This window comes from Schistocerca americana, chromosome 1 (genome assembly GCF_021461395.2).
Source record: "Schistocerca americana isolate TAMUIC-IGC-003095 chromosome 1, iqSchAmer2.1, whole genome shotgun sequence".
Taxonomy (NCBI): Eukaryota; Metazoa; Arthropoda; class Insecta; order Orthoptera; family Acrididae; genus Schistocerca; species Schistocerca americana.
In genome coordinates this window covers 214,775,480-214,803,180 of record NC_060119.1, presented here as the reverse complement: position 1 = coordinate 214,803,180, position 27,701 = coordinate 214,775,480, and the positions used below count along the sequence as shown (strand labels likewise).

The following is a 27,701-nucleotide window of genomic DNA, read 5'->3' as shown; positions in this document are numbered from 1 at the left end:
GGTCTCGCGGTTCCAGACTGCAGCGCCAGAACCGCGCGGCCACTTCGGCCGGCTATGAGGCAGCTTTTTTATCTCTATCATGTTTACGGAGAAAATATGTTTATTACTTATGGGAACTCTTTGAGGGTGCTGAAGGTATCGAAAAGATTGACAACGCCCATAACAAAATGGAAACGCCTCTTATAGAGACGGGAATCCTCAGAAGAGGTCGAGACGACGGTTTCGTGGTCTCAAGTGCACGTGCTCACAGCTGAAGAGGTCACCACTCTCCAAGCAACGGCCGGACAATGAGTGAGAAGGCTGAGGAGACGTAGCGCAGCCGTGGGTATCTGGGTGACGTGCTCTGCGATAGGTCGATCCGCTGCCCCCGTCGTAAATCACGGGAAATCACGCGCGGCGAACACGGGGACAGCCGCGGTTACATCAGCCGTGTGTGGCCATATAAAACAGGAAGGCTGCTCTCACTAGTTACTAGCAACACTGCCTTCACTGCAGCCGTCACAATGGACAGCCTCTACATATTGTCGCGGACTGCACTGCAGCTCGCCCTGATGCTTGTCGCTTCTGCACAGGTAAACACTAGCTCCCCGCCATCAGCGCAGCCATTGTCCCTGCCGGACTTAAACTGAGTTACACATACCGCCCTCCACCTTACTCTATTTTGTGCTCAACTCCTTTGGTGTGTGTAGCTCCTGCACATTTCTTTCACGGTAACATAAAATCTAACCTTTGTGTCTCCATATAAATCTAAACTTTGCAGACTGTATACATCCCTGATTCAGGGACGCATTAGCGCACATTGTATTAACTATTCCTTTATTACACAAAAACGCTTCACCTCGCTATTTTTTCTACAGTCTTGTCTATTCGCACTTTTATTTGTTCACATAATTCGTAACATTTTCTTCTAGTATCACATCCGGATGTATTTCATTTCATTTTCTATACTGCTTTTTTTATTTTCATATATTTTCATTTTCTATGTTTTCCCATAGTCATTTGTCTTACTTCAGTGCAAAACTTTCTTCTTGACTCCCACTTCTCCAGCCACACAATTATAGAACTCGTACTTTCTCCTTGCCTTAGCCAACTTAGAACACAGAACACAATTAACGTGTCAAAGAATGCCTTAGTGAAAAATCTGTGCGACATTATTTGTTTCAAAACGGTTCAAATGGCTCTGAGCACTATGGGACTTAACATCTATGGTCATCAGTCCCCTAGAACTTAGAACTACTTAAACCTAACTAACCTAAGGACATCACACAACACCTAGTCATTGCGATGCAGAGAAAATCCTCATATTTATTTCATAAAAACAGTGTCTGCTGATATTTCCTGACTCTAAAAAATTTCACTGACGATCCAGTTCTTTGGTATAAACTGGCATTTATTTATATGTCGGGCACTTCTCTTGAAATGTAATATGTACAGTGAGACCAGATTATTTCGAAAAAGTTTCTTTCTTCTTCTTGTAATATTACTAATATACTAAAGAATTAATACTAAATATTATGCTATTAAATGGCATGGCACGGCAGTGCACTCCAGGTAAGCTAATTCTGCAGTGTGCAGCGACTGCTGAAGTGTCGTTCACTTTTATTGCAGATGGGTCGCGGAGTGGACATAGAGAGAGCGCGGCCTGTCTCTGTCCTGTACCCAGACATTGCGCCCATCATTAACCTGCCGGGTATCAGCAGAGGTGAGTAGACAATGTCTCCGCTGTATCTGAATGAGCTGTCACTTTCTATTATCGTTTGATCAGCGTGTACTACACGCTGTGAATTAGGACAACGTATATACTCATATGTATTGTAGACGTCAGTATCAAATAATGGCTCATGAAGATATTCATAATGTCTGAGTCATAACCGCACAAACTGTTATACTTTCATAGTTACCTATGAGTTATTAAACAGTTCTAGTATAAAACAGGTACACTAACATCCTCAAACCGACAAATCGATTCAGTATATTCCTACAAAATAGCAGGCTGCAACCAGAAAACGTAACGATAAACACAGAATATCAAGGGACTTTTATAGATACACTAATGGTCAAAATATGTATGTAGCCGGCCGCGCTGGGAGAGCGGTTCTAGGCGCTTCAGTCCGGAACTGCGCGACTGCTACTGTCGCAGGTTCGAATCCTGCTTCGGGCATGGATGTGTGTGATGTCCTTAGGTTAAGCAGTTTTAGGTAGTTCTACGTTCTAGGGGACTGATGACCTCATCTGTTAAGTCCCATAGTGCTCAGAATCATTTGAACGAAAATATATATGTCTTGGTCTACCTCCTAAGAGTCGTGAGGCGTATTTTCCCCGATGTTTCTGAATATATGTGCAACTTCGTTTTAGCAATGTGTACATAGAGACTCCCGAAAAAAATGCTCCTCATCACGTCTTTCATGCCATGCCCAATGTCGATGGAAAGCTTCGATTTGTTTCCCATTAGACACAAATTTAGCTGTAAAGCGGAATGTTAAACGCTCGTTCGACAGTGTTTCCCTGTTGGTGTAGTGTGATATTTGTTTTATATATACATATCAACAGAGATGTATGAGCAAGATGTATGAGACAGGCGAAATACCCACAGACTTCAAGAAGAATATAATAATTCCAATCCCAAAGAAAGCAGGTGTTGACAGATGTGAAAATTACCGAACTATCAGTTTAATAAGTCACAGCTGCAAAATACTAACGCGAATTCTTTACAGACGAATGGAAAAACTGCTAGAAGCGGACCTCGGGGAAGATCAGTTTGGATTCCGTAGAAATGTTGGAACACGTGAGGCAATACTAACCTTACGACTTATCTTAGAAGAAAGATTAAGAAAAGGCAAACCTACGTTTCTAGCATTTGTAGACTTAGAGAAAGCTTTTGACACCGTTAACTGTAATACTCTCTTTCAAATTCTGAAGGTGGAAGGGGTAAAATACAGGGAGCGAAAGGCTATTTACAATTTGTACAGAAACCAGATGGCAGTTACAAGAGTCGAGGGGCATGAAAGGGAAGCAGTGGTTGGGAAGGGAGTGAGACAGGGTTGTAGCCTCTCCCCGATGTTATTCAATCTGTATATTGAGCAAGCAGTAAAGGAAACAAAAGAAAAATTCGGAGTAGGTATTAAAATTCATGGAGAAGAAGTAAAAACTTTGAGGTTCGCCGATGACATTGTAATTCTGTTAGAGACAGCAATGGACTTGGAAGAACAGTTGAACGGAATGGACAGTGTCTTGAAAGGAGGATATAAGATGAACATCAACAAAAGCAAAACGAGGATAATGGAATGTAGTCAAATTAAATCGTGTGATGCTGAGGGGATTAGATTAGGAAATGAGACACTTAAAGTAGTAAAGGAGTTTTGCTATTTAGGGAGCAAAATAACTGATGATGGTCGAAGTAGAGAGGACATAAAATGTAGACTGGCAATGGCAAGGAAAGCGTTTCTGAAGAAGAGAAATTTGTTAACATCGAGTATAGATTTAAGTGTCAGGAAGTCATTTCTGAAAGTATTTGTATGGAGTGTAGCCATGTATGGAAGTGAAACATGGATGATAACCAGTTTGGACAAGAAGAGAATAGAAGCTTTCGAAATGTGGTGCTACAGAAGACTGCTGAAGATAAGGTGGGTAGATCACGTAACTAATGAGGAGGTATTGAATAGGATTGGGGAGAAGAGAAGTTTGTGGCACAACTTGACTAGAAGAAGGGATCGGCTGGTAGGACATGTTCTGAGGCATCAAGGGATCACAAATTTAGCATTGGAGGGCAGCGTGGAGAGTAAAAATCGTAGAGGGAGACCAAGAGATGAATACACTAAGCAGATTCAGAAGTATGTAGGTTGCAGTAGGTACTGGGAGATGAAGAAGCTTGCACAGGATAGAGCAGCATGGAGAGCTGCATCAAACCAGTCTCAGGACTGAAGACCACAACAACAACAACATCAACAGAGGCAGTGAAACAGAAAGAATAACCGGTTCTCCACTAGCGCGTGAGCAGCGCTGGTACTCCAGCAGCTAGTGAGCAGCGCTGCTATATTGCTGGAGCAGTCAGCACGGGTCGGTCAGTTCAGTATAATTATGTAAGGGTGGTCAAATGAAACGGGACTAGTGGAAAAAATCTCCATAACTACTAGCCACATTAATCGCCCTGGGGCACAAGATGGCCTATGGCTTCATGAGAAAAATTTTTGCCACCGCCTACATGACTGTACCAAGATGTGCGCCTCTTCGTCCGAAGCGATTCGGCGTCCATGAATATTTTTGTTCAGGACTCGAAAAATACGGAAGTCGCATGGGCAGAGATCGGAGCTGTATGGCAGATGTGTTAGGGTTCCCAGCAAAATTTCAGCAGCGTAGTCGAAAGAATCTGTGCTACAAGTTGGCAGGCGTTTTGTTGGCATGTTGTTTCGACTGTGCAGCAGAAGTTTCGATAGGAGTCCTTAGACATCTACCATGCTGTACTGATCTCTCCCCATGTGATTTCCGTGTTATTGCAGCCATGAAGAAAGGCATTTGCTTCGGACGAAGAGATGCTCTCCATGGCACAGCCATCGTTCCTTGGGCAATCGGGAACATTCTTTTTTTTCTTTTTTTTTTCATGAAGCCATTGACCGTCTTGTCTCACAGCAGTATAAATGTATTGACAATATGGCGATTGCTTTTGAAATAATAAACAGTTTATTTACTTGTTTTCCATCTATCTGCGGCCGCAGCACCAATTGGCGGCACGGTAGCTCAGCGTGTTCAGTCAGCGGGCTGCGTGTTCCCTGCGATAAAAAAACTGAGTCAATGAATCAACGATCAACTTGAACGGATGTCTTGTGACGTCCGCCCAGACCAAACACAACGAACTATTAAAAAAATAAAAAAGTGGTCAGCGTGACGGATTTTCGTCCTACGGGCCCAGGTTCGATTCCCGGCTGGGTCTTGGATTTTCTCGCTCAGGGACTGGGTGTTGTGCTGTCTTCATCAACATTTCAGCCCCATCCGGCGCGCAGATCGTCCAATGTGGCGTCGAATGTAATAAGACCTGCACCAAGGCGGCCAGACCTGTCCTGCTACGGGCCTCCCGGCCAATGACGCCAAACACTCATTTCCATTTACCTAAGCAGTTTGGTCCCATAGGAATTTAAACACATTTGAACATTTTTCCATCTATCTCGTTATCCTTTCATTAGCCCTTATATGTACGACGCAGCATATAATGTCGGAAAGACCGTGGGGCTGTTCGCTGATGATGTTGTCGTATACAGAAAATCACAACGCTAGAAATATGTAGTGAAATGTAGGGAAACCGGCAGAGGATCGACGCATGATGAAGCTATCGACACTTGTTTCTCAGCATTAACAAACTTAATCCACTGTGCATAAAGAGACACAAAGCCCCGTCTTTATATGAATGTACGATTGACAAACAAGCGAGATTTAAAATGAAACTACGACGTAGAACTATCAGCAGGAAAGGGACATCGCAGACTGAAATTCAGTGGAAGAATTCTCAGGATTTGTAAACCACCCAAGAAGGAGGTAGCATACAAGCCATGTAGAATTGATAGAAGAAATAGAGCAGTTCTAGGGAAGAGTAGCTCGTTTCGTCAAGGGTTCTTTTTGGAAATGTGAAAGCTTCACGAAGATGCTCGTCGAACTTGAGAAGTAGATGGTACAAGAGAGGCGTTGCGCATTCTGTTGTGCTTCACTTTTAAAACTCCGAGAGTGTACGTTCCTAGCAGAATGAACCAATTGTTTCTCTCCTCGACACGCATATATCGGAAAAGCTGTGAAGGCATAATTAGATAGATCCGACATCACACGGCTCATATTGCATACCATTCGTGACTGGAACAGGAAATGAGGGTTGGGGTGTGTGTCATGGTTAACAGCTAGACCCCGCCACATACCGTAAGTTGATTTGCAGAGTATAAACAAAGATGTAGATGTGGGTTGCAACGTAGATGAATGTTCCGGACTTCTTCAAGCTTAAAAGGACGGCAGATTAGAGTTTAACGTCACAATGGAGGTGAGGTCTTGAGACGCGGAACGCAAGTGCCGATTATGGCGGAATGTGACCGAAGCTGTCCTGAAATTTCACTTAAGTAGCTCGAGAAAATACCGAAATTTTAAATCTTCTTCGCCACTGTGGAATTTTAGCGTTGCTGCACCCGATAGCTGGTCTTTTCATAGTGTCTGACAAACCTTTATGTTTAGTTAAGTGCGAACGCGACACGGGAATAACAATGGAGACTAGCCACGTATGAGCGTACGACGTCTGCTGACGATGTCCGCTACACTGAGGAACCGAAGCAACAAGGGCGATAAATGAAACAAATTATGCCCAGACTTCACAGCTGCTATGGAGACATCATAGTAGAGAAAAAAGCACTAAATATAGTGATTCCAAAGCGGTGTTAATCTGTCATCTCCACATTTGCGTCGCAGTTTGCTTTATGCAGTGATTCACGGTGCGTATTGTCGTTGTAAGAATCTTTACAGAATGGGGTGGATGAAAGACACTCAAACGTCTTACCTTACGGACATCATTATGATATCTTTATATCACAACGATGCGGAAAAAAATGTCTTGTTTGCAATGTCCGTCGGTAAAGAGGAAGTTTTATTAACCTACAAGCAGACAGTCTAAAGAATGTAGAGCTAATAAGAATTCTGGGTAGCAGTCAATCCAAACACGTGCTATTTCAGTCATTAGTTAACCGTGCGCAGTCACCATCAAATATGTTACAAGAGCTGTAAATTGCAAAATGATGGCAGTTTCTAGCAGTGAGGCTAGTCCACAGTTCAAAATTGTACTTGGTGTCAGACATGCCTTTTTATTTGCTGCTGATGATAAAGTTATCTTTTGTAACGAAATATGAAGGATACTATCATAAAACATGTTTACCAAAAACAGAAATGCATTCCACTGTTGTTTACGGAATTACATGCGTAGCGTTAACTTGCCTCTAATGCTTAGGAGGATCCTCATTGTAAGATGGACGGAATATGATGGTTACCAACCCATCGACCACGAGGTCACAACTGATGGAGTTGATGCTGGGTAGAGAACGATGAGGCGGAAATCAGCTGTGAAGAGTGCAAAGAAACAATTGGCATAGTACACGCATGTGACACAGAGAAACCCCGGAACAGCTAATTTTGGATTGCGAGATTAGAGGCTCAATGCTCCAGAATGAAAATATCTAGAATCTCATCCTCCTGTTCGTAACTCTACTGCGTATTACCTCACGTACTTAGTATCCTGGTGTAACAATAAACGTAACTCATCGTTTCCTTTGATCTACAGCCCAGTCTTCAGGATCCCTCTTGCACTGCAATCGTGATTGACGATGTCGTTCGGTAGACTTGGGAACACTAAGTGTCGTTTGCTGAAGAGTCCCACGAAGTACCCATGTGTGCTGAACGATATGCTCTCAAACATTTTACCTGCCCCACCATTGTACCCTCACATGAGATTTGCCACAGACTCCCGCTTTCCTACGTTACAGAGTGGACGAATCTCTGATCTTCTCGTTCTGCAATGAGTTGCGGTCGTCCAACCCCTTGTGGCTTCATAATCCATCAACCACTTTCCATCGATGGTTGTGACAGTAGCAGGCGAACAGCCGGGCAGCTTCGCCTCTTCTCAGAGAGTCAGTCCAAATAACAGTACTCCTTATGACAAAGTCGCTCATGTTAGTCGATTTCCCCGTATCATTGCTAGAATGGTTCCACATTCACCTCTGCTCCTCTTAAAACATTAACTGACAGAAAAGCGAAGCTCACAAAAGGGTAGAAGGATACGAAACGAAACATCACGACTTGACAGAGCATGCGATGTTATTTCATTTATTACGAAATGAGTCAAATTAGAATGAACTAGGCAGTATTAGCTCACTTATCAGTATAACGTGGTGGCGCTTCTGGAAAGGATCCACACACTGATTCTGTTGGAAAGAGTATTAAAGAGCCGTTGTATCTTCCCCTGAAGCAACATGGCACACAGCTGTTTTAACAGGTCCTTGATATCCTTGACACTGGAAGTGTAACGGAATTGACGTCTGAACTGGTCCCACACACAGTCCACCGGGGACGGATTTGGAGATCTTACTGGCCACAGGAATGCTTCAGTGTCACACAGATGGTTCGTAGAGAGACGTGTCGTGTGTAGACGAGCGTTGTCCTGTTGAAAAATAGCACCATGATACGGTCGCAAAAGAGGTAACGTATGAAGACACAAGAAGTCCGTGATGTACCACTGTGTCATCAGAGGTCACTCAGTCATTAACAACCAAGACCTGAAATCATACCCGATCGCACCCTATGCCAAGAAGCCAAGAACAACATTGCCACGCATCTCCAAAATATTGGAATAAGGGGAGCTGTCTCCACGTCGTCACCACGTTCGACCAATGGTCATCTGGTGTAGAGGAAAACCAAGATTCATCGTAGAACACGATGGGACGCCGTAAATTAGCAGTCCATGCTTTCTGGTCTCGGGATCACTCCAAAAGCTGCCGTCTGTACTGTGGAGTTAACAGGATCCAACGCATGGGATGGTAACTCTATAGTCCAGTTGCAGCTAGTCTCTGGCTAATGTTACGTGATGTCAGATGCTACTGCATGGAGTTCATTACTTATTCTTCGTTGCCAGGTCTACATGTGAAGGGATTACGATGTGTCTGGTGTATAATACGGCGACATTCCCTTCTGGTTGCAGGACGAGATTGACCCGAACCTTGATGGCGAGTATGCCTGCCCTCACGTTGCCATGAATATCAGGCCACTGTGTCACCGGATACGCCACAAATCTAGATGTTGCACGGCTCTACCAGTCGGCCAAATTGAGACCACAAATGAGAGCTCTTTTAAGGTCTGTCAGGTGCTGATAATGCTGTCTCACACGATTACGTTGATTTCCGTGGCAGTCAATATCTGGCGCTGTTCACGTGCTTATACATCCTAGCAGGCTTGGTTACAGCAGTAAACATGAACAACACTAATGCACTGTAGCGGCCGTTCCGTCACAGAGAATGACAATCCCGCCGTTAGTGTACAATCGACATCCGATTATGTCTTATTACTGCTCCACTTTCTTTGTCAGGCAGTGTACTTTCCTTATTGCTCCATGTGCCTGCAACGACACCTGGTAATATTTTATCTCGCGGTGATAAGCAGTGATAATGTTTCGGTTCATTAGTTAAGATTCTTAGTAATTTCTTATAACAAACTGATTCAGAGTACGCAGGTAAATTCGAATTCCTTACCGACATACATGGAACATCTGTCACCAGACACGGGCAGTCCCCGAGTAGTGGGCGGCTCCGAAGCCGCTGAGGGATCGGTACCGTACCAGGCGGCTATCTACCTCACCATCGACGGCCTGGACTATTTCTGCGGCGGTTCGCTCATCGCGCCCAGCTTCGTCCTTACAGCTGCGCACTGCACCGTCAAGTGAGTACCTTTAACAACTCCCTCAGTGCTCTAACTGCTCCTCAGCTCGCAGCCACACTTCTTCTAATCCACTTAGTCTGCGTCCTCATTATATTGTACTCTTTTTGACATTATTCCTGCTCCTAACAAACGTCAAAATACTTATTTATTCATTCCATCACGTTATTTCTCCTATTACAAAATTGAGGTTGCCAACTTCCGATCTACAGCGTTCCCATTACGGCTTTTAACTAAGAGGCAAATGTGTTATACACACAAGCGACCTCATTCTTTAACACTAATTTCTGAAAGCTTTTGCCTTTGACAACAAAGTATTTTCCTCTTCCAAAATGAATTTTTCCCTCTGCATCTGTGTGTGCTATGATATGAAACTTCCTGACAGATTAAAACTGTGTGCCGGACCGAGACTCCAACTCGGGACCTATACTTTTCGCGAGGAAGGGTGCTAACAACTGAGATGCCAGAGCACAACTCAGGACACGTCCTCACAGCTTTACTTCCACCAGTAAATCTGTGAGCAGAGGTCGCGAGTAATGCGTGGATAACTCAGTTTGTAAAGGAATTGCCCGCGAAAAGCAAAGGTTCCGAGTTCGAGTCTCGGCCCGTCACACAGTTATAATCCGCCAGGAAGATTTTTTTTCTCGCATACTGCTGGGATTGCAAGAAACCACGGATCGCGTCCATCAGATACCATGCAGAAGCTACTGAAGGAGAAGTTCGCGACCCAAGATTTTAATTTTTCTGTTCTTTGAAGAACTATGTCCATCAAACTGTTTCTTTCCTTTTTTTGAGTAATTTTGAATAATCAATATTTCACACTTTGATGGAGCCCATCTCGAATTCCTCTCCTGTGCCAACCTCTTCATCTCATACTAGCAATTGCAACATACGTCCTCAATTATTTACAAATTCGAATCTCTGTTTGCCTCCACTGTTTTTACCCTCTACAGCTCCTTCTAGTACTATGAAAATTATTCCCTGCTGTCTTAACAGATGTCCTACCATCATATTTCTTGTTCTTGTTAGTGTTTTCCATATATTCCTTTCCTCGCTGATTCTCCGGACAACTTCCTCATTCCTTCCATCTTATCATCTTATCACTCCACCTACTTTTCACCATTATTTTGTAGCACCATATTTCCATTCTTACGATTCTCTTTTCCTTCATTTTTCTCACAGAACGTGTTTCAGTGCTGTACAATTCTGCACTCCAGACGTACATTCTCAGAAATTTTTTCCTGAAAATTAGGCGTTTGATATTAATAGACTTCTATTGGCCAGGGATACCCTCTTTGCCAGTGCTAGTCGGCTTTATATGTTCTCTTTGCTCCGTCCATCATGGGTTATTTTGCTGCCTTGGTTTCATAGTTCCTTAATTTCATCTACTTCGCGCACCACAAATTTTGATAAATTTCTTGCTGTTCTCACTTCTGATACTTCTCATTACTTTCGTCTTTTCCATTTACTCTCAATCCACATTCTGTCCCCGTTATACTGTTCATTTCATTCAAGAGTTCTTGTAATTCTTCTTCGCTTTTACTGAGAATAGTAGCAATCAGTGACGTCCTTTCACCTTGAATTTTAACTCTGCTCTTGAACTTTTCCTTTATTCCGTCACTGCCTCTTCGATACACAGTTTGAACAGTAGGGGCGAAAGACTCGTTGTCTTACATCCTTTTTAATCTTAGCACTTAGTTCTTGGTTCTCCAGCATTATTGTTTCCTCTTTCGTTTTGTACACATTGCATATTACCCTTCTTTTCCTATACCGTCAAACAAGATTTGTTCCAACGTGGAACATTGTGAGCATAACTGGCCTGATGCATTTCGCCAGTTTATACACTACATGTATGCTTTTGGTCTAACTCTTTATCTTCCTTTTCCGAGTGTTTGTAACACAATAATTATTGTTCAAAATTACAAAAAACAGTTATCTCCATCAGAATATTATACAGGACGCAAAATGTACAAGGCATCAAGACAGGCAATGACGGGACCCCTTGCTGGAAGAGTAAAGTGTGCGTTCCTAAATTAACGTCCTCACTGACAGAGTAAACGGGGCAAAAGAGCCTCGGTACTCTCTCATGACATGACGCACACACTAATGAGTACACGGGAAATATCTTTTCAGCGTTACTGAGTTTACAGTCATCCTGGGTGGATACCGCGTCTTCGAAGCGTCGGATGGTGTGAACCACGTTACGAGGACAATGGACTCCAGTGCCGCAATTGTCCACCCCCAGTACGTCGCCAGGAAGAAAATGAACGACATCGCCCTCCTCAAGCTCTCGGAACCAGTTCCTCTCTCAGGTAAGATGGTACCACCAGCGGCGCGTATCCGAAATCAACGAAACTCTAAGCGACTCGCAGGAAAGAACACAATTTTTTTTCTACACAATCTCATCACCTCTCTCCAATACGGCCTGCGCTAGAAACATACTTAAACTCCGCAAGAAGCTTCTGAGATGTTTGCAGTTCACATTTTAAGTTTTCATTTCCGGTGCCGGTATCCGCTAGAAAATTAACTTTATAGGATTGTGTGCCTCAGTCGGTAGAAACGTTACCCTTTATGGGCAATTCATTGTCCGTCTGTCTGTTATGTCTGTCCGTGTGTTAAAGACACTTTTTCTCACGAATGGGTCGGCGTATCAAGTAGAAATTTATGTCACTTACTAAGGTTTATATTCCCTTGGCTGTGTAGTAAATGTAAGCTTGTACGCCGTGCAGCCAAAAGATACTGCGATTTATGTCACATATTTCGATACAAACTCCTTCATCAAAAGCTATTGAATACTTCCCGCTGGTCTAGAATAATTAAATTTTGCAAAGAGAAAGGTTTCACAGCACAAGTAAAGGAGAAAAATCTGAAATTTGTAATTATATCACACGAAAAAAGATCTCGTATTCCCTGTCCGAATGTCTGTTCGTTCCTCCGTGTGTTAAAATCCCTTTTTTATCAGAAATGGATAGACGAGTCATTCTGAAATTTATGCCTTTTACTGAAGTCTATGGTCCTTTGGTGGCGTATAGCCCTTAAGCTTCTAAGTCAATTAAATCAAAACATACGGCCAGTTATGTCAGATATATTGATACTTGGAAACTCACTCATTAAAACATATAGGGTACTTCCCGTGGACGTAGAATCACGAAATTATGTAAGAAGCAAATTTTTACAATATAAGTAGATGAGAAGAATCAGAAAATTGTTAACTTATAATTATATTACAAGAAAAAAGTATTTCTCTTTCATTTGTTATCCAACTTCAAGCATGAAATTAAAACGTTCTCGAAAGTCCTGGCATCCCCGGGACCGTTATATTCTGAGTATTAATGTCGTTAACAGACAAATCTCAACGAGATTCTCGATTTCCGGAACGGGTGAACTGACAGAACTCTGAGACATTTAACTGGCTCTGTTACGAGGGCCTGATGCGATTCTGTGGTGTATTGGGGATTTTATTTATTTATTTTATGCCACTACTTGGACCTGCTACCGTGAATATGAACCAATATGTTTATTTCCACACTCCCGTTGATCAAGTGTTGTCCTTTCTGACACATCTTCCATCTCCATGAAGAGTGTGCTGTGGACACCATCGTCTTCCAAGATGGCGACAGACATTTTCGCAAGATTTCGTGGATATACACTCAAAAAACGAAACACACAAAAAAATGCACCACGAAGGAATTATAGGGATGTCGTTCCAAAGTCTGTCTTCCGTCCAAATGGTGAGTTGGATCGTCAAAGTCTCCATCTGATTAGAGGAACCTGCCCATAATGCTCCAAATGGTCTGAATTGGGCGACCTTGTTCGCCAAGGCAGGGCTTAGCGAGCACGAAGACAAGCAATAGAAATTCTCGCCTATGGGGGTGGACATTATTTCGCTGAAATGTAAGCCCATGAGGGGGGCTTGCAATGTAGGGCAACAAAACGGGGTGTAGAATATGGTGGATGAACCGCTGAGCTGTTGTGTCCGCGTATGAGAACCACAAGGGTCTAGCTATTAAATGAAATGGCACCCCAGACCATCACTCGAGGTTGTCAGGCCTTACGGCGGGCGAGGATCGGATTGGTATTCCACCGCTGCCTGTGTACGTCTCCGCTCATCATCGAAACCTAATTTCGAAGCTGGAGTGATCACTGAAGACATTTCTACTCCAGTCTATGAGATACCAGCCATTCCCGACACGATGCGAACGGGCTTCTTAGTGTACATAGGCCAATGGTAGTCGGAGCTAGGGGCCCCGTGAACTCAGCTCCGTTTCTGTCAGCCGCCTATTAATGGTCCTTGTGGTCACTGTAGCACCAATTGCACGTCGGATCGATGGTAATGACGATTTCTCGGTCTTCACGTCCTGTCTTCTCTCTAGGTCCACAGCTTGCTTCTTGACGCTATGATCCGGCGTGGTTCACCCATTCCTGCCAACATCGTCGAATAGTTGCACTGTTCCTATTAAAATGTCGAGAGATTTGCCGCTTACTCCAACCGGCTTCTTTGAGCCCAGCTACACGTCCTCTCTCAGATACCGGCATCTATGTATATTGTTCACGCACCTGTCTGCCAGGCATAGTTACTGTCCAACTGAGTACACGGAATGAAGTTTTCAAAGAATTTATGCCCTGGTATAGAACTGGCCACTGTTTACTGTTCTTGCCAGATGCGCGGTGAAGTTGCGCTGCAGCGTCAGACATTTATCCGAACGCCGACAAAGTTTAGAGTTTTGCATTTTCCGTCGATCCAAGCACAAATATCAATTTGTTACCAATTTATATAACTCCTTCGTGGAGCGTCGTGTTTGTCTTAGAGTGTATTCCTACTTTGGCGAATACTCATGCACCAGGCTGGTAAACGATCTGTTTTGATCCCATAGGAAATGTCTGAGCTTAACTGGAAAAGCGGATGAAACGTCACAACCGACATCTTCGAATTTTGGTAGCCTACAGAATCCATGCGTCTATGAGTGTCTTCAGCTAGATATGGCATACGTTTCACAGCCACTCTTCCTCTCCGAACTAAGATTGTTGTCAAGGCTAGAAGTGATGCTACGCTGCATCAGCGAGATCTGTCCTGAGGGTGATTAATTTTTCCTCCAGTGGGTATGTTATCACCATACGGAGAGAGAAGCGTGATCGCAGCCGATAGAGGCTTTTCATAAAATGGTTCAAATGGCTCTAAGCACTATGGGACTTAACATTTGAGGTCATCACACACATACAAGCACGAGGCAGGATTCGAACCTGCGACCGTAGCAGCAGCACGGTTCCAAACTGAGGCGCCTAGAACCGCTCGGTCGCAGCGGCCGGCGATATTGAAGTCGATCTCCGTTGTTGGTGAATGTGAATGTGTCTGCCATTCCCACACAGATACCTTTACTGATCTGCGTCTGCTCTCTCCTCCACATCACTGACCGTTCACATTTCTCCTACTTTGTCTTCTGACGAACGACGCCGCAGTTTCGCAACTTCAAGTCCTCCTCTAACATGTTTTGATCGCTCATGCAAATATACTACATTTCTATTATGTTTCTGTATTATATACTACCCACTGCTTAACACGCATTGGAAGATCTTGTGTCAAGTGTGCTCATAACCTTCTCTCATTGCAGAAAAAATCAAGACAGTCCGTTTGCCAAGTATCAGTCAGAGTACCCTAACTTTCGAAGAAGAGACTGCTACTGTCAGCGGATGGGGCAAATACAATGACTGTAAGTATACAGAGTAAGCTAATCTTGCCAATAGCTGCAACACAATGTTGATTTTCGTATTACCTTTCCTCCCGTCTTTGCAGCCATCGACTATATGAGCCCCGTGCTGAAGACGGCACAAACGAAAGTGACGTCACTTCCAGTGTGCCAGGTGTACTACCTGACACTGCTGTACGGCGTGCAGACCAACCAGATCTGTACCATCAGTCCCAGTGAATCGGAGTACGCCAGCCCTTGCGACGTGAGTAGCTATTTCCAGCAAACTCTAATGCGTCACATAACTTATTTTTTTGGTCATCAGTCTACTGACTGGTTTGATGCGGCCCGCCACGAATTCCTTTCCTGTGCTAACCTCTTCATCTCAGAGTAGCACTTGCAACCTACGTCCTCAATTATTTGCTTGACGTATTCCAATCTCTGTCTTCCTCTACAGTTTTTACCCTCTATAGCTCCCTCTAGTACCATGGAAGTCATTCCCTCATGTCTTAGCAGATGTCCTATCATCCTGTCCCTTCTCCTTATCAGTGTTTTCCACATATTCCTTTCCTCTCCGATTCTGCGTAGAACCTCCTCATTCCTTACCTTATCAGCCCACCAAATTTTTAACATTCGTCTATAGCACCACATCTCAAATGCTTCTATTCTCTTCTGTTCCGGTTTTCCCACAGTCCATGTTTCACTATCATATCGTGGATTTCTTTATTTATTTAATTGGTTCTATACAGGGTTGATATGATTCTAAATTTAAGATTTATCTTTTAACTTTTATTTTTTGAATATTTATTTTGGTGATATTATTTTTCGTTTACTTAAATAGCTTATAATTAGAGCGTGACACTGAAGATGTTAAGGAAGAATTTTTTACTTTTAGGTATTTATAAATATAGATATATTATTTTTACAGTGAATATGTAATGTTTTATTTAAACTATATAAATTTTAGAAATGTTAACGGAGTTTAACCGCTAATATTAAAAGTTAGCAGCTTTCATATTGGCTTTACATTTCCTTAATTGGAACTTTACAGTTCAATCATATTATTAACAGTAATATGCCTCTTTTTTGCTTCAATTAATAAGAATAAGGGTATTTTATTTACCAATCTTCCAGGTCGAAACTGACTGCAATATTTCGCTTCTTATTCTATTTAAGGTTGATTGATTGTATCAATACTTTTTGAATGCAACCCAAATGTTATAGTTAACTACAACCCTTTATTCTGCTCATTGTAAGGCTCCTTGATTTCATTCATGGTATAGTCCACCTAATAATACTGTGATAAAAAATATTGTTGATACTGTTCAGATTATAATGTCTGAGGTTTTAAAAATAATTACAATTGGAAGGATTAATGCGATTTCTACATCAAAAATTAAGAAAATTACTGCAATTAAGAAGAATCGTAGTGAGAATGGTATTCACTGCTGATCTTTTTGGGTCAAATCCACACTCGAATGGTGATCTTCTTTCTCGGTCATTAATTAATTTTTTTGATAATGTTGTTGCAAGGATTATAACAATTATTGGGATAATAAATCTAATAAAAATTCTTGTAGATAGAATCAAGATTGTTTTTCTTGATTTATATCAAGCTTTCTGATTGGAAGTCAAATGTACTATTTATACTAGAAAAACAGTTATCTACCTCATCAATAAATATAGATGTATAGGAATAATCATACTACGTCTACAAAGTGTCAGTAACATGCTGCTGCTTCAAATCCAAAGTGGTGTCTTGGTGAGAATTGACTTATTGAATGTCGAAGTAGGCATGCTGATAAGAAAATTGTTCCAATAATTACATGTAGACCATGGAACCTGTTGCAAAAAAGAATGTTGACCCATCAACTGCGTCTGCAATGGTGAAAGGTGCTTCTCAATATTCGTATGCTTGAAGTATAGTAAAGTATAGTCCTAGTAATACTGTAAAGAAAAGTCCTTGTAATGCTTGAGTATGATTAGATTCTATTAAACTATGATGTGCTCATGTTACTGTTACTCCTGATGCTAAAAGAATAGCTGTACTCCAGACGTACATCCTCAGAAATTTCTTCCTCAAATTACGAAAAAATGGCTCAAATGGCTCTGAGCACTATGGGACTTGACATTTATGGTCATCAGTCCCCTAGAACTTAGAACTACTTAAACCTAACTAACCTAAGGACATCACACAACACCCAGCCATCACGAGGCAGAGAAAATCCCTGACCCCGCCGGGAATCGAACCCGGGAACACAGGCGCGGGAAGTGAGAACGCTACCACACGACCACGAGCTGAGGGCCTCAAATTAAGGCCGGTATTTGACATTAGTAGACTTCTCTTGGCCAGAAATGCCTTTTTTGCCATAGCGAGTCTGCTTTTGATGTCCTCCTTGCTCCGTCCGTCATTGGTTATTTTACTGCCTAGGTAGCACAATTCCTTAACTTCATTGACTTCGTGACCATCAATCCTAATGTTAAGTTTCTCCCTGTTCTCATTTCTACTACTTCTCATTACCTTCGTCTTTCTCCGATTTACTCTCAAACCATACTGTGTACTCATTAGACTGTTCATTCTGTTCAGCAGATCATTTAATTCTTCTTCACTTTCACTCAGGATAGCAATGTCATCAGCGAATCGTATCATTGATATCCTTTCACCTTGTATTTTAATTCCACTCCTGAACGTTTCTTTTTATTTCCATCATTGCTTGCTCGATGTACAGATTGAAGAGTAGGGGCGAAAGGCTACAGCCTTGTCTTACACCCCGCACTTCGTTCTTGATCGTCCACTCTTATTATTCCCTCTTGGTTGTTGTACATATTGTATATGACCCGTCTCTCCCTACTTTTTTCAAAATCTCGAACAGCTTGCACCATTTTATATTGTCGAACGCTATTTCCAGGTCGACAAATCCAATGAATGTGTCTTGATTTTTCTTTAGCCTTGCTTCCATTATTAGCCGTAACGTCAGAATTGCCTCTCTCATCCCTTTACTTTTCGTAAAGCCGAACTGATCTAGCGCATTCTCAATTTTCTTTTCCATTCTTCTGTATATTATTCTTGTAAGCAGCTTCGATGCATGAGCTGTTAAGCTGATTGTGCGATAATTCTCGCACTTGTCAGCTCTTGCCGTCTTCGGAATTGTGTGGATGATGCTTTTCCGAAAGTCAGATGGTATGTCGCCAGACTCATATATTCTACAAACCAACGTGAATAGTCGTTTTGTTGCCATTTCCCCCAATGATTTTAGAAATTCTGATGGAATGTTATCTATCTCTTCTGCCTTATTTCACCGTAAGTCCTCCAAAGCTCCTTTAAATTCCGATTCTAATACTGGATCCCTATCTCTTCTAAGTCGACTCCTGTTTCTTCTTCTATCACATCAGACAAATCTTCACCCTCATAGAGGCTTTCAATGTATTCTTTCCACCTATCTGCTCTCTCCTCTGCATTTAACAGCGGAATTCCCGTTGCACCCTTAATGTTACCACCGTTGCTTTTAATGTCACCAAAGGTTGTTTTGACTTTCCTGTATGCTGAGTCTGTCTTTCCGACAATCATATCTTTTTCGATGTCTTCACATTTTTCCTGCAGCCATTTCGTCTTAGCTTCCCTGCACTTTCTATTTATTTCATTCCTCAGCGACTTGTATTTCTGTATTCCTGATTTTCCCGGAACATGTTTGTACTTCGTCCTTTCATCAATCAACTGAAGTATTTCTTCTGTTACCCATGGTTTCTTCGCAGCTACCTTCCTTGTACCTATGTTTTCCTTCCCAACTTCTGTGATGGCCCTTTTTAGAGATGTCCATTCCTCTTCAACTGTACTGCCTACTGCGCTATTCCTTATTGCTGTATCTACAGCGTTAGAGAACTTCAAACGTATCTCGCCATTCCTTAGTACTTCCGTATCCCACTTCTTTGCGTATTGATTCTTCCTGACTAATGTCTTGAACTTCAGCGTACTTTTCACCGAGCGAGGTGGCGCAGTGGTTAGCACACTGGACTCACATTCGGGAGGACGACGGTTCAATCCCGTCTCCAGCCATCCTGATTTAGGTTTTCCGTGATTTCTCGAAATCGTTTCAGGCAAATGCCGGGATGGTTCCTTTCAAAGGGCACAGCCGATTTCCTTCCCCATCCTTGCCTAACCCGAGCTTGCGCTCTGTCTCTAATGACTTCGTTGTCGACGGGACGTTAAACAACACTAACCTAACCTAACCTTCAGCCTACTCTTCATCACTACTATATTGTGATCTGAGTCTATATCTGCTCCTGGGTACGCCTTACAATCCAGTATCTGATTTCGGAATCTCTGTCTGACCATGATGTAATCTAATTGAAATCTTCCCGTATCTCCCGGCCTTTTCCAAGTATACCTCCTCCTCTTGTGATTCTTGAACAGGGTATTCGCTATTACTAGCTGAAACTTGTTACAGAACTCAATTAGTCTTTCTCCTCTTTCATTCCTAGTCCCAAGCCCATATTCTCCTGTAACCGTTTCTTCTACTCCTTCCCCTACAACTGCATTCCAGTCGCCCATGACTATTAGATTTTCGTCCCCCTTTACATACTGCATTACCCTTTCAATACCCTCATACACTTTCTCTATCTGTTCATCTTCAGCTTGCGACGTCGGCATGTATACCTGAACTATCTTTGTCGGTGTTGGTCTGCTGTCGATTCTGATTAGAACAACCCGGTCATTGAACTGTTCACAGTAACACACCCTCTGCCCTACCTTCCTATTCATAACGAATCCTGCACCTGTTATGCCATTTTCTGCTGCTGTTGATATTACCCGATATTCATCTGACCAGAAATCCTTGTATTCCTTCCACTTCACTTCACTGATCCCTACTATATCTAGATTGAGCCTTTGCATTTCCCTTTTCAGATTTTCTAGTTTCCCTACCACGTTCAAGCTTCTGGCATTCCACGCCCCGACTCGTAAAACGTTATCCTTTCGTTGATGATTCAATCTTTTTCTCATGGTAACCTCCCCCTTGGCAGTCCCCTCCCGGAGATCTGAATGGGGGACTATTCCGGAATCTTTTGCCAATGGAGAGATAATCATGACACTTCTTCAAATACAGGCCACATGTCCTGTGGTTACACGTTACGTGTCTTTAATGCAGTGTTTTCCATCGCCTTCCGCATCCTCATGTCGTTGATCATTGCTGATTCTTCCGCCTTTAGGGGCAATTTCCCACCCCTAGGACAAGAGAGTGCCCTGAACCTCTGTCCACTCCTCCGCCGTCTTTGACAAGTCCGTGGGCAGAATGAGGCTGACTTCTTATGCCGGAATTCTTCGGCCGCCAATGCTGATTATTTATCAAAATTTAGGCAGTGGCGGGGATCGAACCCGGGACCGAAGAAGTTTTGATTATGAATCAAAGACGCTACCCCTAGACCAGGGGTACTGACCCCGTCGCATAATACGAAGTTTGTATACGGCCCAAAATATGGTTCAAATGGCTCTAAGCACTATGGGACTTAGCATCTGAGGTCATCAGTCCCCTGGACTTATAACTACTTAAACCTAACTAAGGAAGTCACACACATCCATGCCCGAGGCAGGATTCGAACCTGAGACAGTAGCAGCAGCGCGGTTCCGGACGGAAGCGCCTAGAGCTGCTCGGCCACAGCAGCTGGCGTATAGGTCCAGTCACACTGATGTGAATAACGCCTATGTCGAACGTCAATGTGCAATAGGCATTCCCAGACACCAGGTGGCAGCACTGGCAGTGGAGTGTATATAAAGCGTGTCGAGGGGGCGGGGGACGCAAAAAACAGAGCAGTAGTTATCGTAATGCGGAAATCGTAGCGATTTATCTAACATGCAAAGGGGCATGAACATTAATTTCGGGCCAAGGGTGGAAGCATTTCCGAATCGGCTAAAGGTGTAAATTGTTCGTGTACCTTAGTAGTTAAAGTACACAGTGCACGGCAAAATGACGCTATCCAAAACCAGCACCGAGACAACTGTTGTGCACCATGCACCGTAGTTGACTTGCCTGAACGACGGCTGTGGTGATGTGTATGAGCAAATAGACATGCAACTGTTGAGCAACTTATCACCCACATGGACCTACAGTGCCCCTTCAACTACTGTTTAGCTAATGTTGCTGCGCATGGGCCTTCGCAGCTGGGGCCTGATCTATCCATTCAGGCTGGAATTTGTGCGGCAGTACTGCAACTGGATGTCCAGTGAGTGGCCAGAGACGCACTCGTAAGATTAATCAAGTTTTATGTTCCATCGGACAGATGGCCGTTGGCGTGTGTGGCCCTGCATCAATCGTCGGATGGGTCTAGGCCGGAGTAGGAATGTTTATGATCTGGGAAATATTTTCGTGGAATTACCTGGTTGAACTCGCCATTCTGGAAGACACAAAGGATCGGCACAATTGGCATCTATTCTTTGAGCCTATGTCCGTCTATACATGCTGTTTGTTTTCCTCCGCAGGATGGCTTCTACCAGCAAGACAGTGCAGTGTATCACACAACTCGCAGTGTACCAGCGTGGCTTCAATAGCACCAGGATGTTTTAACCGTACTCCGCAGGCCACCAAACTCCCCAGACTTAAACCCAATTTAGAATCTGTGGGACCAAGTCGATCGGGCTATCTGCGCCATGGATCCTCAACAGAGAAATCTACCGTAGCTTGCTACGGCACTGGAGTCAGTACATCTACATCTACATAGATACTTCGCAAATCACCATAAGGTGCGCGGCGGTACGGCCCACCTTCCTATCGATACCTTGCAGAACCTCACTGACACACTTCCTGCACGTCCACGTTGTAAAGGTGGTTATTCATGCTTTTGACAGGTAGTCACATTAGTGAGATTGGACCGTGAAGAAAAGCTTTGGTGTTCCCAAATCTGAGAGAAATTTTTGCTTATAACATAAAAATATGCTCACCCCTCACAAAGATACCACAGTGAGACATTTGTGAAGTAATCTAAATAAGGCCTTGTACGGAAATGTCGTTCATACCTTCCGAAAGTGCAATATTTGCACGTAAAAGAGAATAAAAGTATTCCTGCCATTAGTCATGGCGAATCTTTCTTCTGTGTAGTCATGCAACACGGTGCATATAGTGAAAATTGTAGAGAACTCGAGTTAGCCGTAAGTGCTTGCGTATTATGTGTGTAACATTGGATTGTTTGATCATCATACACAGTGAGGGCCGGTAGAACCGGATAGGTGACCCGATCTTCGCACTGTTTCCTCCGTACTAGTCTGGAAGATATTATTTGGTAACGGATGTGCTACTCGAAAGCGTTCTGCATTAAAGAGGATATGGAAGCTTTATATGTTAGCTTTGTCATAGCTTCCCTCTCGACACACTGCAGCTGTTTTTCTTCTGTCCAGTATCTCCCGCTTTGTTCAAATGTTCAAATGTGTGTGAAATCTTATGGGACTTAAGTGCTAAGGTCATCAGTCCCTAAGTTTACACACTACTTAACCTAAATTATCCTAAGGACAAACACGCACACTCATGCCCGAGGGAGGACTCGAACCTCCTCCGGCACCAGCCGCACAGTCCATGATTGCAGCGCCCTAGACCGCTCGGCTATCTCCTGCTTTCCTCATCCCTTTATGTTTCTTTTTCCTGTCTGTCACCGCATCTGCACACAGTACAGTTTCAAAGACTATCACTGTTTTTGTCTGTGGTTTAATAAAAGACAAAGACCCAGGTTTTCAATCATAGGGGGGCTTAAAATAAGCTAAGCTGAGACAAAACTGAAACTATAATCCGTATAACAGATCTCTTGCTATTGGCTATCTTTCAATTATAGCTTATACGTGTGACTCGTACGCTACAAATGTGTATGCACTCTGTACCCTAAAACACGTAATAAACAGAAAATATTTGAGCTAGTGTGACAGCAAAATACCGAAATCTCTACCGCCGCAACCACTGCACCTTAAGTGACTAGCTGGATATTTAACTTAAAAGTAAGCAAGTACGATAATTAATGAACGTAGTTTTTTCCTTCTCTGCCTGAAACACAGGGAAAGCAAAACGTAGTTCATTAGAGAACTTAATTCTTAAGTAAACACATGTAAAGATTTGCATAAAAATCAGAGGAACAAGAATCTCAGATTATATAAAAACTGTAAAAATATACTTTTATAAAAACGAACACAAAATCTCAGGTGTAACACAAAAGTACCCTTCAACGGACCACGTGTCTTTAAATAGTCATACATGCACAAAAAAGGGGGAAAATCCACTTATATTCGTATGAACGCCCATGATATTACTTGTCTGCCTCGATAGCTCCGCGGTGAATGCGGTGGATTGTTAACTCAAGGGTCCCGGGTTTGATTCCCAGCTAGGTCGGAGATTTTTTTTCGCTCGGGGACTGGGTGTTGTGTTGTCCTGACGTTCGTACTGTTATAACTGACTTTCCACCGTTTATATGGCTGTATCGACCGAAAGCTAATAAAAATGATATTACTCGTATTTAAGGAGTTGGAAGTAATGACATAATCAACTTGCAAGTCAGAAAAATTTGGAAATTAATGGTGAGATTCTATGGGACGATACTGCTCAGTTCTGGTCCCTAGGCTTCAGCACTACGCAACCTAACTTAAAATAACTTACGCTAAGGACAATACACACACCCATGCCCGAGGTAGGACTCGAACCTCCGACGTGGGGAGCCGCGCGAATCGTGACAAGGCACCCGAGACCGCGCGGCAAACCAGTTCGGCAATTTTTAAGTCAGGATAACTGAATAGAAATTGGTTATTGACTCCCACGAGTTCCAAAAAAGCAGTGAACTCAATCAAAAAATTAATATTGCTCACTTTAAACATGATTGCGAAGAATCTCGCGTAAGTACCGGCCGCGCTGGCCGCTCGGTTCTAGGCGCTGCAGTCCGGAACCGTGGGACTGCTACGGTCGCAGGTTCGAATCCTGCTTCGGGCATGGATGTGTGTGATGTCCTTAGGTTAGTTAGGTTTAAGTAGTTCTAAGTTCTAGGGGACTGATGACCTAAGATGTTAAGTCCCATAGTGCTCAGAGCCATTTGAACCATTTATCTCGCGTAAGTAATTCTGATCTTTCACAAAGAAAACTACGCAAATGCGGAGCAAGCAAGCCACTATTTCACCATGCTCTAGAACGATATTGTTTCAAATGTGCCCATTTCTGTACCACAACACAAAGCGCCTATTCTAAACAGATCAGGACATCCTCAGGGCATGAAGCAGCATGCTTTGTTTGTTGGCCATGTTGTCCATGCGACACTCTCTAATCAATTGTTCTTCATAAACCTACTGGCTGGCTCACTTCATTGAGGAGAGTTGCTTAAGACATTCCTTCCAGTTCCGATCCAAGGATAAGCTACTCTAGTAGACAGCCAGACGACCCAATTGCCTGCTGACCCACACAAGAATACACGGGATGCTACATCTACAGTCTAATACACCAACATTTTAGTATGTTTCTTCATTCCCCTTCTGGCCTGGTACAGCACCAGTTATCCAAATTTCAAATAAAACGGGAGTTTCTGTTGCATGTACACTACTGCCCATTAAAATCGCTACACCACGAAGATGACGTGCTACAGATGCGAAATTTAAACGAGAAAAAGAACATGCTGTGATATGCAAATGATTAGCTTTTCAGAGCATTCACGCAAGGTTGGCGCCGGTGGCGACACCTACAACGTGTTGACATGAGGAAAGTTTCCAACCGATTTCTCATACACAAACAGCAGTTGACCGGCGTTGCCTGGTGAAACGTTGTTGTGATGCCTCGTGTAAGGAGGAGAAATGCGTACCATCACGTTTCCGACTTTGATAAAGGTCGGATCGTAGCCTATCGCGATTTCGGATTATCGAGTAGCGACATTGCTGCTCGAGTTGGTCGAGATCCAATGACTGTTAGCAGAATATGGAATCGGTCGGTTCAGGATGGTAATACGGAACGCCGTGCTGGATCTCAACGGCCTCGTATCACTAACAGTCAAGATGACAGGCATCTTAGACGCATGGCTGTAACAGGTCGTGCAGCCACGCCTCGATCCCTGAGTCAACAGATGGGGACGTTTGCAAGACAACAACCATCTGCACGAACAGTTCGACGACGTTTGCAGCAGCATGAACTATCAGCTCGGAGACCATGGCTACGGTTACCCTTGACGCTGCATCACAGACAGGAGCGCCTGCGATGGTGTACTCAACGACGAACCTGGGTGCACGAATGGCACACTGGCTTATCACCCAGCGTGATGGTATGAGGTGCCATTGGTTACACGTCTCGGTCACCTCTTGTTCGCATTGACGGCACTTTGAACAGTGGATGTTACATTCCAGATGTGTGACCCGTGGCTCTACCTTTCGTTCGATCCCTGCGAAACCCTACACTTCAGCAGGATAATGCACGACCGCATGTTGCAGGTTCTGTACGGGCCTTTCTGCATACGTAAAATGTTCGACTGCTGCACTGGCCAGCACATTCTCCAGATCTCTCACCAATTGAAAACGTCTGGTGGCCGAGCAACAATACGCCAGTCATTACTCTTGATGAACTGTGGTATCGTGTTGAAGCTGAATGGGCAGCTGTAGCTGTACACGCCATCCAAGCTCTGTTTCACTCAACGCCCAGGCGTATCAAGGCAGTTTACGTTATTAGGCGGTTGTTCTGGGTACTGATTTCTCAGCATCCATGCACCAAACTGCGTGAAAATGGAATCACATGTCAGTTCTAGTATAATATATTTCTCCAATGAATACCCGTTTATCGTCTGCATTTCTTCTCGGTGTAGCAATTTTAATGGACAGTAGTGCATTTACTTTAAAATCGACGCTTTTCGAGCTAGAATGTACTTCTCGTATTTATGGGCACGAAGAACCCACCTAGACAGTCACACGCACTATATCATGCAGAAAACCAGTGTGTAGATAGCCTTGCTATGAGCCGGCATATCGCAAAATAGTCAACAAGTGCGCTATGCAGCGTGTTGACTGTGAGTGCGGCTGCTCCAGTTTTCAAACAGGTTGTGTTTGTTTTGTGTTGTGCAGGGAGACAGCGGCGGACCCCTCGTGGTGGTGGAGGCAGACGGGCAGCCCACGCTGGTGGGTGCTGTGTCCTTCGGCATCAGCTCGTGCGAGAGTCACTTCCCCAGCGTCTACGCCAGGGTCACCTCCCACCTCCAGTGGATAGCCAACAACACCGGCATCACTCTAAGGCAGTGATACTCATCTGTTTTCTGCTGGAAAACGTGAAAGATAGTTACATGTTAATTTATGCGTTATAGTATTTATATTGTTTGCAGTATTTAATGTACAGTATTTATACGTAAATATATCAACAGATATAAATAAACATTTTTTATACCCATAGTGGTTAGTATGGATATCATTTCTCAATGCTCGTGACACCTAATTATTTAATTGTGCCTCTTTGTAAGGCAGCACTACGACATAATTATACTATTGTAATGACAGTATCGATCTGTACCCATCTAAACCTGTGAGAAGTGAACTTCAACTCAGGTACAACTCTTGTTCAACAAAGTATTTGTAGGAGAGGAATACTGTGCACAGCACATCTTTGAGCAAAAATTCACTGAATATCAGTTACGTGGGCACACCCGTACATTTCAGTTGGCAATGTACCTTATGGGCAAGAAAGATTTGGTAAGGAAAATGTACCGGGTGGTTACAGTATAAGCGCAGCTATTCACAGAGAAGAAATAAACACTTTGAGGTTCGCCGATGACATTGTAATTCTGTCAGAGACAGCAAAGGACTTGGAAGAGCAATTGAACGGAGTGGACAATGTCTTGAAAGGGGGATATAAGATGAACATCAACAAAAGCAAAATGAGGATAATGGAATGTAGTCGAATTAAATCGGGTGATGCTGAGGGGATTAGATTAGGAAATGAGACACCTAAAATAGTAAAGGAGGTTTGCTATTTAGGGAGTAAAATAACTGATGATGGTCGAAGTAGAGAGGATATAAAATGTAGACTGGCAATGGCAAGGAAATCGTTTCTGAAGAAGAGAAATTTGTTAACATCGAGTATAGATTTAAGTGTCAGGAAGTCGTTTCTGAAAGTATTTGTATGGAGTGTAGCGATGTATGGAAGTGAAACATGGACGATAACCAGTTTGGACAGGAAGAGAATAGAAGCTTTCGAAATGTGGTGCTACAGAAGAATGCTGAAGATAAGGTGGGTAGATCACGTAACTAATGAGGAGGTATTGAATAGGATTGGGGAGAAGAGAAGTTTGTGGCACAACTTGACTAGAAGAAGGGATCGGTTGGTAGGACATGTTTTGAGGCATCAAGGGATCACGAATTTAGCATTGGAGGGCAGCGTGGAGGGTAAAAATCGTAGAGGGAGACCAAGAGATCAATACACTAAGCAGATTCAGATGGATGTAGGTTGCAGTAGGTACTGGGAGATGAAGAAGCTTGCACAGGATAGAGTAGCATGGAGAGCTGCATCAAACCAGTCTCAGGACTGAAGACCACAACAACAACAATTCACAGAGGTCCAGTGTGGGCTGCAATTATCGTATGACAACGAAACTTTGTGG

The 27,701-nt window shown here is 43.3% G+C and overlaps 1 protein-coding gene across 1 annotated transcript; it reads left to right on the top strand.

The window, feature by feature from the left end:
* Positions 1 to 485: 485 nt before the first annotated feature.
* Positions 486 to 26,397, top strand: LOC124623150 (brachyurin-like). The gene is made up of 7 exons (XM_047148944.1): positions 486 to 572; positions 1,609 to 1,702; positions 9,285 to 9,444; positions 11,575 to 11,753; positions 15,051 to 15,149; positions 15,233 to 15,390; positions 26,176 to 26,397. Exons 1-7 carry the CDS (start codon positions 504 to 506, stop codon positions 26,347 to 26,349), a joined length of 933 nt encoding a protein of 310 aa, XP_047004900.1. The 5' UTR covers positions 486 to 503; the 3' UTR covers positions 26,350 to 26,397.
* Positions 26,398 to 27,701: the final 1,304 nt, after the last annotated feature.

What these genes read in the sequence shown, in the direction of transcription:
- LOC124623150 (XM_047148944.1), top strand. Translation starts at nt 504, where the DNA reads ATGGACAGCCTCTACATATTGTCGCGGACTGCACTGCAGCTCGCCCTG. An exon ending in TGCTTGTCGCTTCTGCACAG is followed by an intron (nt 573 to 1,608) that starts GTAAACACTAGC and finishes CTTTTATTGCAG; the next exon opens with ATGGGTCGCGGAGTGGACAT. An exon ending in AGTACGCCAGCCCTTGCGAC is followed by an intron (nt 15,391 to 26,175) that starts GTGAGTAGCTAT and finishes TGTGTTGTGCAG; the next exon opens with GGAGACAGCGGCGGACCCCT.